The sequence below is a fragment of the Vicia villosa genome, linkage group LG4 (genome assembly GCF_029867415.1).
Source record: "Vicia villosa cultivar HV-30 ecotype Madison, WI linkage group LG4, Vvil1.0, whole genome shotgun sequence".
Lineage (NCBI taxonomy): Eukaryota > Viridiplantae > Streptophyta > Magnoliopsida > Fabales > Fabaceae > Vicia > Vicia villosa.
Window position 1 is genome coordinate 95551324 of NC_081183.1, and position 15939 is coordinate 95567262.

Sequence of the window (15939 nt, forward strand, 5' to 3'; positions counted from 1 at the left end):
GTAGTTGACAAAAGAGTGAAACATTAAATGCAATGCTGTACGGATCACGCAAAGCATTAAATGCTCCCAACGGTCATCTTCTCAAAAGCCTATAAATATGAAGTTCTGATGAGAAGCAAGGTTACGAACTTTGAACATAACACTCGATCCAAAAACGCTGAAACGCTGTTCAATTCAAAAGCTCTCATAACTTCATCTTCAACCTCACTTATTGCTGTTGTAATATCTTAGTGAGATTAAGCTTAAACTTTAAGAGAAATATCACAGTTGTGATTATAGCTTTATAAGAAGCATTGTAACTCTTAGAATTTTGTTTACATTAAGTTGTAAGAACTAGAGTGATCAGGTTGTTGATCAGAATACTCTAGAAAGTCTTAGAGGGTATCTAAGAATATTGTTCCTTAAGTGATCAGGTTGTGATCAGTATACTCTAGAAGACTTAGAAGTTGTCTAAGTGGAAAACCATTGTAATCTTGTGTGATTAGTGGATTAAATCCTCAGGTAAGGTAAATCACTCCAAGGGGGTGGACTGGAGTAGTTTAGTTAACAACAAACCAGGATAAAAATCATTGTGCAAATAGTTTTTATCTTACAAGTTTTAAAGCTACACTTATTCAAACCCCCCCCCCCTTTCTAAGTGTTTTTCTATCCTTCAGAGAAGGGGTAGCGAATAAGTCTGGGAGTTGGTTTGATTTATTTGCTGGAGCTCGCTACTGCTCACTGTAGCGAATCGGGGCTTCGCTGGCAGCTCACTGTAGCGAACTTACCTATGTTGAAGAAAGTTTGCTTCTGTTTGAGTTAGCTGTAGCGAACTGGCCTGATGCAGAATTTATACTTTTCCCTCATGAATGCAATTTCGTTTCGAATCGGGAATCGAAAGTCTCTTGACTTGGATTGAGAATTATCATGGAATTAATTGATTGAATACATGTTTTTATGATGATTAAATGCATGACTACTCTGACTATAACATTGATTGCATGTTTGATGGATTATGAATCACATGTAATGCTATGTATGATTATGCATTGTTTCCGTCTGTTCCGGTTGAACATTTAGGGTTGGTTGATTGTATGGCTCTTTGAGCATGGTTATAATGTATGCTTGAATTGGAGTTGGCTTAAGCTACTAGGTGGTAAGGCCTCTTTATGGACTTAGTTCCATCATTTACCGTTGTGATGTTCTGGTGAGGGTCTTGAATGGCGTTTCCCACCTTGATGTAACACATCGGCGTGCTCGGTATGTATTGTGCACCTGAGCTACCATTGCGATATGCTGCTGAGGGTCTCTAAAAGGCGTTTCCCACATTGATGTAACATATCGGCGTGCTTGGTAGGGTGGGGTCGTGATGCCATGTAGGTTACATCACTTCAGACTCACCTCTATTGGTGCCACGTAGGTAATGCCACTAGGCTTTCTCCCGGTGGGCTTGTACTGTCCATGGCGGATCTGTTTGTTTGCATGTTCCCTATAGAACCGAGTGAACCCGTAAGATAAGGAGACTCACTGAGATTTAGTAATATCACCCCATTCATATTATCTTTTTCAGGTGCAGTTAGAAGTGTCTGAATAGTAACGGGATTGGATTGAAGACCTAGAAGTGGTGTTGGCTCGAAGAACTCGTCAGATCTTATTTTACGCTGTGCAGATCCATTGAAGACGCATGTTTTAAAATTCTTTGTAGAATTTCATGTTGTATTTTAATATGGATCATCTAGCACTTTTGGCTTTGGTATGTACCCAATATCAATTTAAACGTTTCATGCATAATATACTAGTTAGTTATGTATGGGGTGTTTCTTACATGTTTTGATTAGGTAAAGAAAATAAAATAACATCAATAACAAACAAACATAGTTAACAAACATCAAATGACAAACAAAGAACATAAAAGTACTCCAAAACATGAAAACCTAGGCACTAACGGATGACTCTGGACATTTCAGACACTTCATTATGTCGTCCACGGATATTCGGATTTGCGCGTCCAACTAGATCGGACCTTTAGTTATCCTACGGCGAAATGATTTTCACATGGCCTTCACATCTTCATCATTCTTCAACTCGATTAGGTTGTATTTCACTCTTCTATTTATATCAATATAGTCCTTCAGAAAATCGATCTTTGTCACCCTTCTGTTATCGCATAACAGTGGAACAAAGTTTATAATTAATTAGATAATATATAATAGTTATTTAATAATAATAATAATGTATGTTAATTTGCATAACTAGTAGTTAATGACAAGAAGAAGGTGGTTAAACTTAAACCATCAACGTGGTTACACGAGACAATGGAGAATTATAGAGTAAGTATTCAGTGCAACAATGTCTAGGTTGTGCTGGTTTTATTTTTTTTACATATCTAAACCTTTAAAAAGATTTTAAGGTGTATTTTTGTGTTTCATTAGTGAGGGATTTAATTTAGGAGTGTTCATGGTTCATGAACTGCACTGAACCAAACCACAAAAATGGTTCAGTTCAGTTTTTAATAACCATATTAATAATAGTTCAGTTAGCTATTAAAACAGTTTCAATTCAGTTATAAATTGGTTTAAACCGGTTTGTATATATAAATCGATTTAAAATCAATTTGTAGTTATAAACTAGTTTTACATTAAATATTGTTTCAAAAGGGAATTTCTTTGATAGTGGCCCGTCAAGAAGGTAGAAATTTTGACATTTGAAAATAATGTTTTAATAATTATGAATATTTTTTAATAATCATAAAATTGTTATGAAATTAACAAAAATAATATAGAGATGAAGGAGAGATGAATGAGAGAAAATGTAATATTGTATTATCATCTTTCAAGTAGTTCTCTTTACATTGCAAAGTGGTATCTATTTATAGGACATTAGGAAGATGAAAAATCATAACCTTACTATACCACTTAATAAGGAATATGAAGATAAAAGATAAGAATATATATGGACATCCACAATATTTATTCATAACACTCCCCCTTGGATGTCCATTGAGGATATGCCTCGTTAAAACCTTACTAGAGAAAACCCAGTGGGAAAAATTCTAGTGAAGGAAAAAGAGTACAATATCCCTTGAATGTGAATTGCCTCGTTAAAAACCTTACCAGGAAAACCCAATGGGACAAAACCTTGGTGAAGGAAAAAAGAGTGCAAAACATATGTATTTCTCCCCCTCACGCAGACATTTACATGTGAGACGATATTCTTTATAGTCGTTGCTTAAAATGTCTTCTTCGAAGTGACTTCATGTAGTGGTAATAGTTATGCAGGATTTTATGAAGTTGTTTCCATGATTTGTTTCATAGATCTCCATGAAATGGTTGTACCATCACATGTAAATAAATAACCTCTTTCTGATCTACCATTGTGAGAATCTGACAAGTAACCTGCATCTCTAAGATAACGAAGTATATGTTTGACCGCTTTCCAATTTCTTCGTATAGGTGAATAATTCTATCTTACTTATAGATTGACCGCAAATGATATATCATGATGTGTATATTTAGCAAGGTGCATTAGTACTCCAATTGCACTAAGATATGGTACTTCTGGACCAAGCAATTTTTATCCTTTTCTCGAGGCCTAAAAAGATCTTTCTCCACATCTAATGATCTAACAACCATATTGGAGTAGGAAACATGTGACATTTGTTCATATAGAATCATTTCAACACTTTTCTATATAGCCTTTTGATGTACAAATATTCTTTTGTCCACATGCTCAATTTAGAAACCTAGACATATTTTGTCTTTTCTATGTCCTTCATCTCAAAATTTTTATTTAAACAATTTGCAGCTTTTGGAAGCTCTTCAGGAGTTTCAATAATACTAATGTCATTCACATAGACAACTATTATTGCAAATACTTTTCCACACCATTTTATGAAAATACAAGGACAAATTGAGTTATTAGTATATTCGTCATTTAGTAAATATTCACTGAGGTGATTATACCACATGCATCCAGATTCTTTCAGCCCATAGAGAGACTTGTTCAATTTTTTGTAGTAGTTTTCTCGAGATCCACAACTACGTGCCTCTGGTATATTGAACCCTTCAGGGAGTTTCACATAAATGTCACTATTAAGTGAACCATATAAATAAGATGTCATTACATCCATCATGTTCAAATTAAGTCCTTCATGTGTTACAAGACTAATTAATCAAAAATTGATTGAATCCACTACAGGTGAATATGTTTTTATCAAAATCTATCTTAGGTCTTTGTGAAAATCATTGAGCAATAAATCAGACTTCATATCATTCTTATTTTTCTTTTTCACAAAAACTCATTTATATCCAATTAGTTTCACACCTTGAGGTGTTCAGACTACAGGTCCAAAACTGAGTCACTTGTAAAGTGAGTTTAATTCTTCTTCAATTGAATATATTTATTTTGGCCAATTCTCACTTAGTCTACAATCTTTAATAAACTTTGACTCATGATCCTCGTTATCATTGATCACTTTTAGCGCTATATTGTTTACAAAGACATTGTCAATATTGACTTTATTTGGTTATCTCAATTTCGGTTCCATTCCATTTCATCCATGACATAATTTATCGAGATCTCTTTATTTCATATTTCAAGTACTTGATTTGTTCTTCTGGAACTGAAAATTAAATTAGGTCAAAGTGCTCTTAGCATTTTCATATCCTCACTTGGGTCATCTTTAGTTTCTTTTCTTAGTAGAGGACTTTTAACATTGGAACCGACTTTCATACCACGCTTCAGGCGCAACAATAACTCCTTTGCAATATTATATTATCCAATAGGAGAACCCACTTTGAGTGGAGTATTACCAGCTAATAATTTATTTCATAAACTTTGCAAATGAATAATATTTTGAACTTTTTGTTCATATTGATTTGTACGAGGATCAAGACAACAATTTATTTTAACTTGTTCATTTGAACTTCTTGTTCATGATTTCAGCTGTTCATTTCCCTCCCCCCTAATATTGGGAAAATTAATTTATCAAGTGATAATCAGCCTACTGGGCTGCAATCAAGTATTTGATTATTTTCTCAAATTATATCCTCAAAATTGAGATTCAAATTAATTATATTTTTCCAATATTCTTTCATGACTCATCTTAATGTATTATATTGGAGCAATTGGAATATACACAACACATCCAAATGTTTACTTAGATGAGAGATATTAGAATAAATTAGGGAGGACTAAGATATAGTAGCTTGTTGGCTTAATGCGAATAAATATCTTAATATCATACATTGGGTGTTTCAAATATATAATTTAGAATTGATAATCTCATAAGTATCAACCATATAATTAACTTTAGACGTCTAAAGAATGGATCTTCGGGTCTATTTTCTTTTTATGAACATATATTACATGATATTTAATATCAATTTTAATAATATATGTGATACTTATACAGAAATTTCTAAAAAAAATCTAGAAAATAAGATCTTAGTCTAATTAGTTGAGAAAATAATTTCACAAACTTTTGGTTGTGAGTAGAGACATATGCATGCTATTTTAGTCTATGCAACAATTCATATCATAAAAATGCAATTTCTCAAATTTTCATTTTCCTTTAGAAACACACAAAAATTTAATGGATTGAAGAAACTTCTGGTTCTTCAATACAAATTATTCGCATCATATTATATCCAAGATGACCCAACCAGTTTTACCAACGACACATTTAAGTAAACTACTGGTTTACAATAACATGTGCTTAAATTGTATAATATAAGTGTAGTACAAGCCCGAGGGAAAAATCGATACCTTTTCTATTATACATTTTATGTCCAAATTCATTTGTGTAATACAAAGATATTCAATACCTCCAGTATAATTCAAAACCAATATAATAGTATCTCATTATTAAACACTTTAATCAAATACATTCATATGAACATATGATCATATAATTATCAAACAGTTACCCCTTATAAAATTAAACATATTTAATCAAACAATATTATATCACTAAAATTATATCGTCATATAATTAATTTGATTCACTATCCTTCAGGGATGGATAAGTTCTTCAGGAACTATAAAAATAATTTGTTATAAACAATAATCTAAAAAATATATATAATCTTAAGTATTGAACGTTGAATTCTTCTGGAATTCATCAATTATTGATAAACACAATATTCGATTAAACTCAATATTTGAACAATAATTTGGAGTTAGTTTAATAATCTTTAGTTCTACAAATATCACATCACAAACTATTTCCATAAACAATGGTCAATAAAAATTATTCTTTGAGCAATCCTTCAGGGATATGTTATTAGTATAGATGCAATCCTTCTAGGATTCAATAATATCATGATGAAATTCTTCTAATATTATAGATACAATATTTTAAGATGTGATAAATCCTTATTTTAAAACTTTAACTCTTCGGGAATTATATATCACAATTGATCTTCGTAGTGATAAAAAAAATTGTGTGTGGGTAGTTCTTCAGGAACTCAAACACAATAGTTCTTCATGAACTCAATCACATTTTGTAGTTCTTTAGGAATTATATATCAAACTCAATATTATCCTTCTAGGATATTTGATATGTTCTTCAAGAACTATATAACAAACTTAATACTATCTTTAATGGATATTTGTTAAGTTCTTCAGGAACTATATAACAAACACGTTATTTTGTAATCATTTAGAGAATATTGATAATCTAATAAGATATAATATCAAAATTCAACACGGATAATGAGAAAGAAAAATAATAAAATAATTACCTAATATTACCTCTAACACTTAGGACTTCAAAATTTTTTTCTTCCAAGTTTGGTAGAGCTTCGTGCTGATAACGTGTTATGAAATTAACAAAAATAATATAGAGATGAAGGAGAGATGAATGAGAGAAAATGTAATATTGTATTATCATCTTTCAAGTAGTTCTCTTTACATTGCAAAGTGGTATCTATTTATAGGACATTAGGAAGATGAAAAATCATAACCTTACTATACCACTTAATAAGGAATATGAAGATAAAAGATAAGAATATATATGGACATCCACAATATTTATTCATAACAAAAATAATTATGTTTTCGGTTGAGTACATTTTTACGTGTTCCTCTTCATTCCATTAAAAAAATTTAATTTATTAATTTATTTATGTTTATAAAAATAAAACGGAAAAAAATTGAGGGAGAAAAAATTAAAATGAAAGTGAAAATATTGAAAAGAGAGAGAAAGACAAAAAGTGAAACATGAGAAAGGGCGGATATGTCGGGGGCTATATACCGATGGTCGTGGATAAAGTTACAAAGATTAACAGTAAGGGAGGACTTTTTAATTTTTTAGTAGAAAGTCATGGAATAATTACCATTCTTCAGTCAGCCAAGTTTCATGAAAAATATAAATGTATCATTATAAGTGGATCTGGTTTGCCGGATGTGGCCTTAAGAAAATTAGTGAAGATAATAAGTTTACATCTGAAATTACCAGTACTTGCGGTAATGGATGGAGACATTTTTGTTTTAATATAATGCTATGTTTTAAATACGGGGCCGACAATACTGCTTTCGACAGTGAAAACATTGCCACTCTCAACCTTTATGGGCTGGGAGTTAGACCATAAGATATAAAGACATACAATCTCCACAAATATACAAAATTCTTGACCGAACAAGAAAGGACACGTGTGCAGAATTTACTGGATAAACCTTACGTATTGAAACAAGCGTCTTGGGCGATGGTGTTATTTAAAAACTTGATTTTACTGTAATTATTGGAATACTTGATTTTACTGTAATTATTTATAATTTTAATTTTGAATTATTTTTAACGAACTAGATTTTATAGTATTTTAGTAAAAACTCGGTTGTACTGTAATTTCAAAAAACCTGATTTTATTGTATTTTTTGAAAAAACTCGATTTTACTGTATTAAGAAAAGTGATTTTATTGTATTTTCAGAGAAACCCGATTTTACTGTATTTTTTTAAAAATTCAATTTTCCTGTATTTTTGGAAAACCTGATTTTACTGTAATTATTTAAAAACTTAACTGATATTAGGCCCAACAGAATTAAAGTCAAGCCCATATGGATGAAATATTATGTGACAAAATAAGTCTAGTTATATTTTTAATTGTAATTTTCTTTATTGGGCTAGGCCGATTTTTGGGACAGCCTTTAGGTTTAAAACCCTAGAGTATTTATTTGGTTGTCTTCCTCCTTGAGATGTTAAGAAAATTTTCACAATCTATTTCTTTATTGTTGCTGCAAATCTTTGTCTTATGTTTGTCCTTAGTTAACCCTAAATTTAGATTTAATAGTTGTTGAATTTATTTTTATCAAATTGGTGCTTTCATCTTGAATTCATGGCACCCCCCAAACCACCCAACCTCAAATAGATTGTGGAAGAAGCTGTCCAAACAACCCACCTGACAATGCAATACAAGAGACTCAACTTCAAATGGATGAGAGATTTCTTAAAACTCATTATGATATGGAGGAGCTTCACACTAGAATGGATAAGGAAAAACAAGTTTCAGATTCTAGGTATGAAAACATGATGAGTTTGCTTACAAAGTTAGCCTCTCAAGCTGAAAAACAACCAGCTAGTACTGTTCTAGCCATTACTGTTCACGAATCTACTATTCACGGCGATACTGTTCACGGATCTACTATTCACGGCGGCACTGTTCACGGATCTACTATTCACAGCGCTACTGTTCACGGCAGAACATTCCAGTCACCTCCTGCTGCTTCCGCCGCTACTGTTCACAGTGGGAATCTTTATTCTGCCAACTCAGGTACTACACAAATACCCTCTTTCATTAATACTGTTCACACCCCTCACTCATCCCCACACTATACACGTATCCCTACCCCTCTTTCTTTTACTAATACTACTCTACCAATCAGCCAACCCACCATTCCCTCTACACCCTTCCAAACAGTTTTTTCCCCTTACCAAAGATTGTTTCCAAACTCCCAATACATGGAGCCTCCCTACTATACTGCATCCCCTGTTTTCACTACCAGCCACCCCTTTTCTATTCCCCAAACTTCCCAAAACCTTTATCCTCAACAGCCCCATAATCCCACACTTCACACTTTCCGCACTCCCAAACTAGAACTTGCAATGTTTGATGGATCCCAACCCTTGGAATGGTTATTCCAAGCGGAACAATTCTTTAATTTTTATAATCTACCGGCTGAAAACCGCTTAGCTATGATATCTTTTTACATGAAAGGAGAAGCCCTAGCTTGGTTTAAATGGATGCACAAATAATATTTAAAAACTTAACTAATAATATAACCGTGCCTCTACACGGGTAAAAGTTATTTATTAGTGTAAAATTATACTGCAAATTGAGAGTTATGTTTATGTATGTTTTTAGAATCTAATTGATTGTGTCCCATAAGACTTCATAAAGTATTTCATTCACATTTTCAACATTAAAGACAAGTGCAAGTAAGTGATAACTCAACACCTACTAAATAACAAATAATCTGGAAAGTAAGAATGAATCGGTTCTTCAATCATATTACAATGAAAAAATTGGAATACATATTAATATTAAAAATATTTCATCATTGAAAGGGTCAATTTATGTATATCTTTTGGTTTAAATCTAACTGATTGTGTCTAGTGTCACTTTATCAAGTGCAAATTAACATTTGTACATGATTTGTTGCTTAGATCTAACTTGTTGTGTCCATAACATTAAAGACATGTGCAAAATTATAATGAGTAAGATGTAATATGATTTTGAGATAGATATTGTTAAAATCATAACAAAGCTATATAATAATCTTAAGTAGAAATGGATATATATTGAATTGTCATTCATTTTTGTATTTTGTAGAACAGTTAATGAAAATAAATTTGGTATCGTGTTGATAGTGCCCCGTAATAAAAATAGAAATTTGACATTTGAAAATAAGAATTTTATGTCTCAAATAAAGACAATTGTTAATTAAAATAAAATATATATTTGGCTGATAATGTCATGTGAAAAAAATAAAAATTTGGAAAATTGAATATAAAATTTTGTGTCTCAAATAAAGAAAATTGTTAATTAAAATAAAAAGGGAATTTCGTTGATAGTGGCCCATCAGTAAAGTAGAAATTTTGACATTTGAAAATAATTTTTTTAATAATTATGAACATTTTCTTAAAATTCATAAAATAGTTACGTTTTCGGTTGAGTAAATTTTTACGTGTTCCTCTTCATTCCATTAAAAAAAGATTCAATTTATTAATTTATTTGTGTTTAGAAAAAAAAACAGAAAAAAAAATTGAGGAAGAAAAAATTAAAATGAAAGTGAAAATAATGGAAACACGGTAAGACAAAAAGTGAAACATGTGAAAGGAAGGATATGTGGGGGGATATATACCGATGGTCGTGGAAAAAGTTACAAAGATTAACAATAAGGGAGCACTTTTCATTTTGTTAGTTGAAAGTCATGTGATACTTACCATTCTGCATTCGGTCAAGTTTCATAAAAAGTATAAACGTATCATTATAAGTGGATATGTTATGCTGGATGTGGACTTAAGAAAATTCGTGAAGAAAATAAGTTTACATCTGAAATTACCAGTACTTCCACTAATGGATGGAGACAGTTTTGGATTTAGTATAATGGTTTGTTACAAATACGGGGCCGGCAATACTGCTTACGACAGTGAAAACATGACCACTCCCAACCTTTATGGGTTGGGAGTTAGACCATCAGATATTGAGACATACAACCTCCATAAATATACAAAATTCTTGACCGAACAAGAAAGGACACGTGTGCAGAATTTACTGGATAAACCTTACGTAATGAAACAAGCGTCTCGGGCGATGGAGTTATTTAAAAACTTGATTTTATTGTAATTATTGGAAAACTTGATTTTAGTGTAATTATTTAAAAACTTAATTTTGCACTATTTTTTAAAAAAAAAACCTGATTTTACTGTATTATGGGAAAAACTCGATTGTACTGTAATTTCAAAAAACCTGATTTTATTGTATTTTTGGAAAAAACTCAATTTTACAGTATTAGGAAAGGTGATTTTACTGTGTTTTCAGAGAAACCCGATTTTAATATATATTTTTAAAAACACAATTTCCCTGTATTTTTGGAGAACTTAATTTTACTGTAATTATTTAAAAACTTAACTAGTAATATACCCGTGCGTCCGCACGGGTAAAAGTTATTTATTAGTGTAACATTATACTGCAGATTGAGAGTTATGTTTATGTATGTTTTTAGAATCTAATTGATTGTGTCCCATAACACTTCATAAAGTATTTCATTCACATTTTCAACAGACAAGTGCAAATGAGTGATAACTCAACACCTACTAAATAACAAATTATGTGGAGAGTAAGAATGAATCGGTTCTTCAATCATATTACAATGAAAAGATTGGAATACATATTAATATTTAAAATATTACATCTTTTAAAGGGTCAATTTATGTATATATTTTTGTCTAAATCTAACTGATCGTGTCTAGTGTCACTTTATCAAGTGCAAATTAACATTTATACATGTTTTGTTGCTTGGATCTAACTTGTTGTGTCCGTAACATTAAAGACATGTGCAAAATTATAATGAGTAAAAGATGTAATATGATTTAGAAATAAATATAGTAAAAAATCATAACAAAGCTATATAATAAACTTATGTAGCAATGGATATATAGAGAATTGCCATTCATTTTTGTATTTATATAGAATTGTTAATGAAAATAAAATAGGTATCGTGTTGATAGTGCCCCGTAATGAAAATAGAAACTTTGACAATTGAAAATAAGAATTTTGTGTCTCAAATAAAGACAATTGATAATTAAAATAAAATAGATATTTTGCTGATAATGTTATGTGAAAAAAATAAAAAAATTTACAACTGAATATAAATTTTTTGTGTCTCTAATAAAGAAAATTGTTAATTAAAATAAAAAGGGGATTTCGTTGATAGTGGCCCATCAGTAAAGTAGAAATTTTGACATTTGAAAATAGTTTTTTTAATAATTATGAATATTTTCTTAATAATCAAAAAATAGTTATGTTTTTGGTTGAGTAAATTTTTACGTGTTCCTCTTCATTTTATTAAAAAAAGATTATTTATGTTTAGAAAAATAAAATGGATAAAAAATTGAGGGAGAAAAAATTAAAATGAAAGTGAAAATATTGGAAAGAGAGAGAAAGATAAAAAGTGAAACATGTGAAAGGGCGGATATGTTGGGGGCTATATACCGATGGTCGTGGAAAAAGTTACAAAGATTAACAGTAAGGGAGCACTTTTCATTTTGTTAGTTGAAAGTCATGTGATACTTACCATTCTGCATTCGGCCAAGTTTCATAAAAAAATATAAATGTATCATTATAAGTTGATCTGGTATGCCGGATGTGGCCTCAAGAAAGGTTGTGAAGAAAATAAGTTTACATCTGAAATTACCAGTACTTGCGCTAATGGATGGAAACATTTTTGGTTTTAGTATAATGCTTTGTTACAAATACGGGGCCGGAAATACTGCTTACGACAGTGAAACACATGACGATTCCCAACCTTTATTGGTTGGGAGTTAGACCATCATATATTGAGACATACAACCTCCACAAATATACAAAATTCTTGACCGAACTTGAAAGGACACGTGTGCAGAATTTACTGGATAAACCTTACGTAACGAAACAAGCGTCTCGGGCGATGAAGTTATTTAAAAACTTGATTTTACTTTAATTATTGGAAAACTTGATTTTACTGTAATTATCTAAAAACTTAATTTTTCATTATTTTAAAAAAACGTGATTTTACTGTATTTTGGGAGTTATGTTTAGAAAAACTTCAATTTATTAATTTATTTATGTTTAGAAAAAGAAAACGGAAAAAAAATGAGGGAGAAAAAATTAAAATGAAAGTGAAAATATTGGAAAGAGAAAGAAAGACAAAAAGTGAAACATGTGAAAGGGCGGATATGTCGGGGGCTATATATCGATGGTCGTTGTAATACCCTACCAATATGTGTCTAGAATCATATTAGTAGAATACTAATAACTAGTACTGAGTATATACAAAAGTCAGAAAATAATGACATAAACTTTATACATTCCAAAATCATCTTGAAGATGGATACAATGAATATGTCTACACAATGAAAATAATACACAACGGAATAAAATATCAGGCACGTTCTTGACGATATCCAATCAAAAGCTCTTGATCCAAGAATATGGCAAAACTCGATCTTACACAGTACCTGAAAAAAAGTAAGATGATTGGGGTGAGATTACTAAATCTCAGTGAGTTCCCCTATCTTATGGGTCCTCTCGGCTTTACAAGGTATATACATAAACTACAGATCCATCTCAGATCCTAAGGTTTCATTACTATCCAGCACATGAAAGCCTATCAACTCGTAGCACTATGATTGAGTGTCCACTGACCACCCGATTGGATTCTTTGAGAACATATCACATGTTCGGATATCAGGTACATGTTTCCTCCAGAATAGGTCTTCCGAATTTACCTGTCAACCTTTTTTCGGGAGCTACCCTCAAGGGTTGGTCTTCCGGGATTACCTGTCTATCTGCTCTCGGAAACAAGACCTAAAAGCATACCTTTTTCAATATACATGGTAAGTAACTCATATGACTATAGAGAACCATGGAATTGACATTGAATCGCATCTCACAATTCAACTCCTCCAATATACCAAGGCCCGAATCTCACATAGAAATTCACCCTCAAGGAGATGACAAAAGGATAAGGTGTGGCCCACATCTCCGGGAGTTCATCCCCGAAGAATAGCTCTTGAACTATGGAGCACAGCCCATTCCTGAGATCACACACTCGAGGAATGCCTACAATATATGTGGCACAGGGGCATCCTTGGAATTACTTCACAAGAAATAGCCAACATATATATAACATGCCTACTCACAGTTATTATCCTTATGTTTGTTCTCTAACCCCTCGTCTCATACATACTACACCATTAGATTGTAGGATTTTGTAAGTAGTCGCTTGATAGGAAAATGAATGTAAGATCAGAGCCATCACTGAACCAGATCCAAAAATGACATTTTCCTGCATAAGATCAGTTCAAACACATTCTAATCCATCCCAATCCAAACCCTAACATGTAACAGCAACTCAATACATGTAATATTACTTCAAGAACACATACTCCATCATTAATCAAGCATGCAACAATAATTTCTCATTCTAACCCTTGTTCCCAAACATGCAATTGATCACAAAACCCCAATTCCTATCCAAGTTCTAACTATGTAATTCACCTTGTTGATGATGGTGATGAAACAAGGATGATGATGATACAATAAGCTATTGCATGCAAGAAATTGGACTCTTCCCTTCCTCCTCCTTGTTCTCCCTTTCTTCAACACTTCTATTGCTCTCTTATTGATTTTTTATTCTAAGTATGGGGAAAAATGAGAGAATGCAAGAGAGTTAGTGTTTCTAGGGTTTATATAGCTCACTATCACAATGACTAATATGCCTTTCACTTAAATCTTATAAAAGATTAATCTCACTTGACTCACTAACTTCATTCTAATCACCCTCATCTAATTATCAACCATCATAATCATGCCTAATTTCCAACATTAGCATAATTAGTGATGATTAGTAATTAGGGATGTTAAATTCTCCCACCCTTAAATAGAATTCGCCCTTGAATTCCTTCCAATCACCAAGACAACAGGTTCCTCACGATTCCGTCTGAAGGTTGTTCCATCCAAGGAAATACCATCCACCAATACAGTAGTGTCCTAACATCTTAACTGAAAGTCTTAATCCTCACAGAACACATCTCTTCTGATGCTCCGCCTCAATATCCAAGGTCTCTGACCCAAAGTTCTTCGCACGGAGTCTCTGTGGCTTTGATCGGTCACCATTTCTATTAAGTTATGTCTTTCATCCGGCACAAATTCATCATCTCGATAACACATTCAGTTGTTTTATTGCTTTTTAAGTTAAGTTTATCATATTTATTAATTTATAGTATTGCATTGCATTTGGTTTAAAGTTTATGTCAAAAGATCCTCTTTATGCCTTTGTTTGGTAGTGTTAGTGTTGTAGGTTTATGCGTGTGATCGGAGGAACTAATGACAGGACTTGAGCTTGAGGGACTCCGGAATGCTGAAAGATGGGAATTGGTGAAGAATCAGGAGGTCAACACGGGCACCCGTGTACATTAACACGACCCGTGTTGAAAGCTTCAAGAAAGAAATAAAAAAGCGCAAGTCAGTGAATCAACACAGGCACCCGTGTTAATCAACACAGCCCGTGTTGATAGGTCTGGGCAGAATTTCAATCTTACGTGAGTCAATGAATCAACGCGGGCACCCGTGTGAATCAACACGGGCACCCGTGTGAATCAACACGACCCGTGTCGATGGATGCGAATGAAAACTTCAATTTTTGATCTGTTTCAATATGTCATGTCATTAAGGGTACTTTGGACTTTTTGCAGACACTGAGACTGATGCTAATACCATTTAAACGAAGTTTGTGTAAGGGGAGAGTGACTTTTGACAGATTAGAGAAAAGAATACAATAGAAGATTGGAGAAAGCAAGGGTTTGGGAGAGAAGAAGATCTTCATGAACGGAAGCAATTGAAGATTCAATCTCCTCCAATTTCTTGTAATGTCTTTATTCATTATTGTGTTTTCTTTGAATACTATGAGTAGCTAAACCCCCCAATGCTAGGGGGTGGCTCTGATTTCACTTTGTAATGACTCTGAGTTTGCAATTGCAATAACTATCATGTTTTCTATTGTTAATTTATTCTCTTGATGTTTTTAAAGCTTTTCCTTTCAGACAAATTGGAATTGATGTATGATTATCATTTAGGTCAGACCACCATTGATAATGCTTTCCTAAGAATATGCTATAATAGATATTACTTAGGACTAGGAATACCTTATAGCAACCAGATATTGTTGATTACTTAATTACTTGATTTCATCATAAATTT

At 32.2% G+C, this 15939-nt stretch overlaps 1 protein-coding gene across 1 annotated transcript; it reads left to right on the forward strand.

The window, feature by feature from the left end:
• Nucleotides 1-10341: 10341 nt before the first annotated feature.
• Nucleotides 10342-10824, forward strand: LOC131597542 (DNA topoisomerase 6 subunit A-like). Its single transcript, XM_058870234.1, has one exon. It carries the CDS (start codon nt 10342-10344, stop codon nt 10822-10824), a length of 483 nt encoding a protein of 160 aa, XP_058726217.1.
• The last annotated feature ends 5115 nt before the right edge of the window (nt 10825-15939 follow it).

Excerpts from the sequence above, each read along its gene's own strand:
- LOC131597542 (XM_058870234.1), top strand. The coding sequence starts at position 10,342 with ATGGTCGTGGAAAAAGTTACAAAGATTAACAATAAGGGAGCACTTTTC.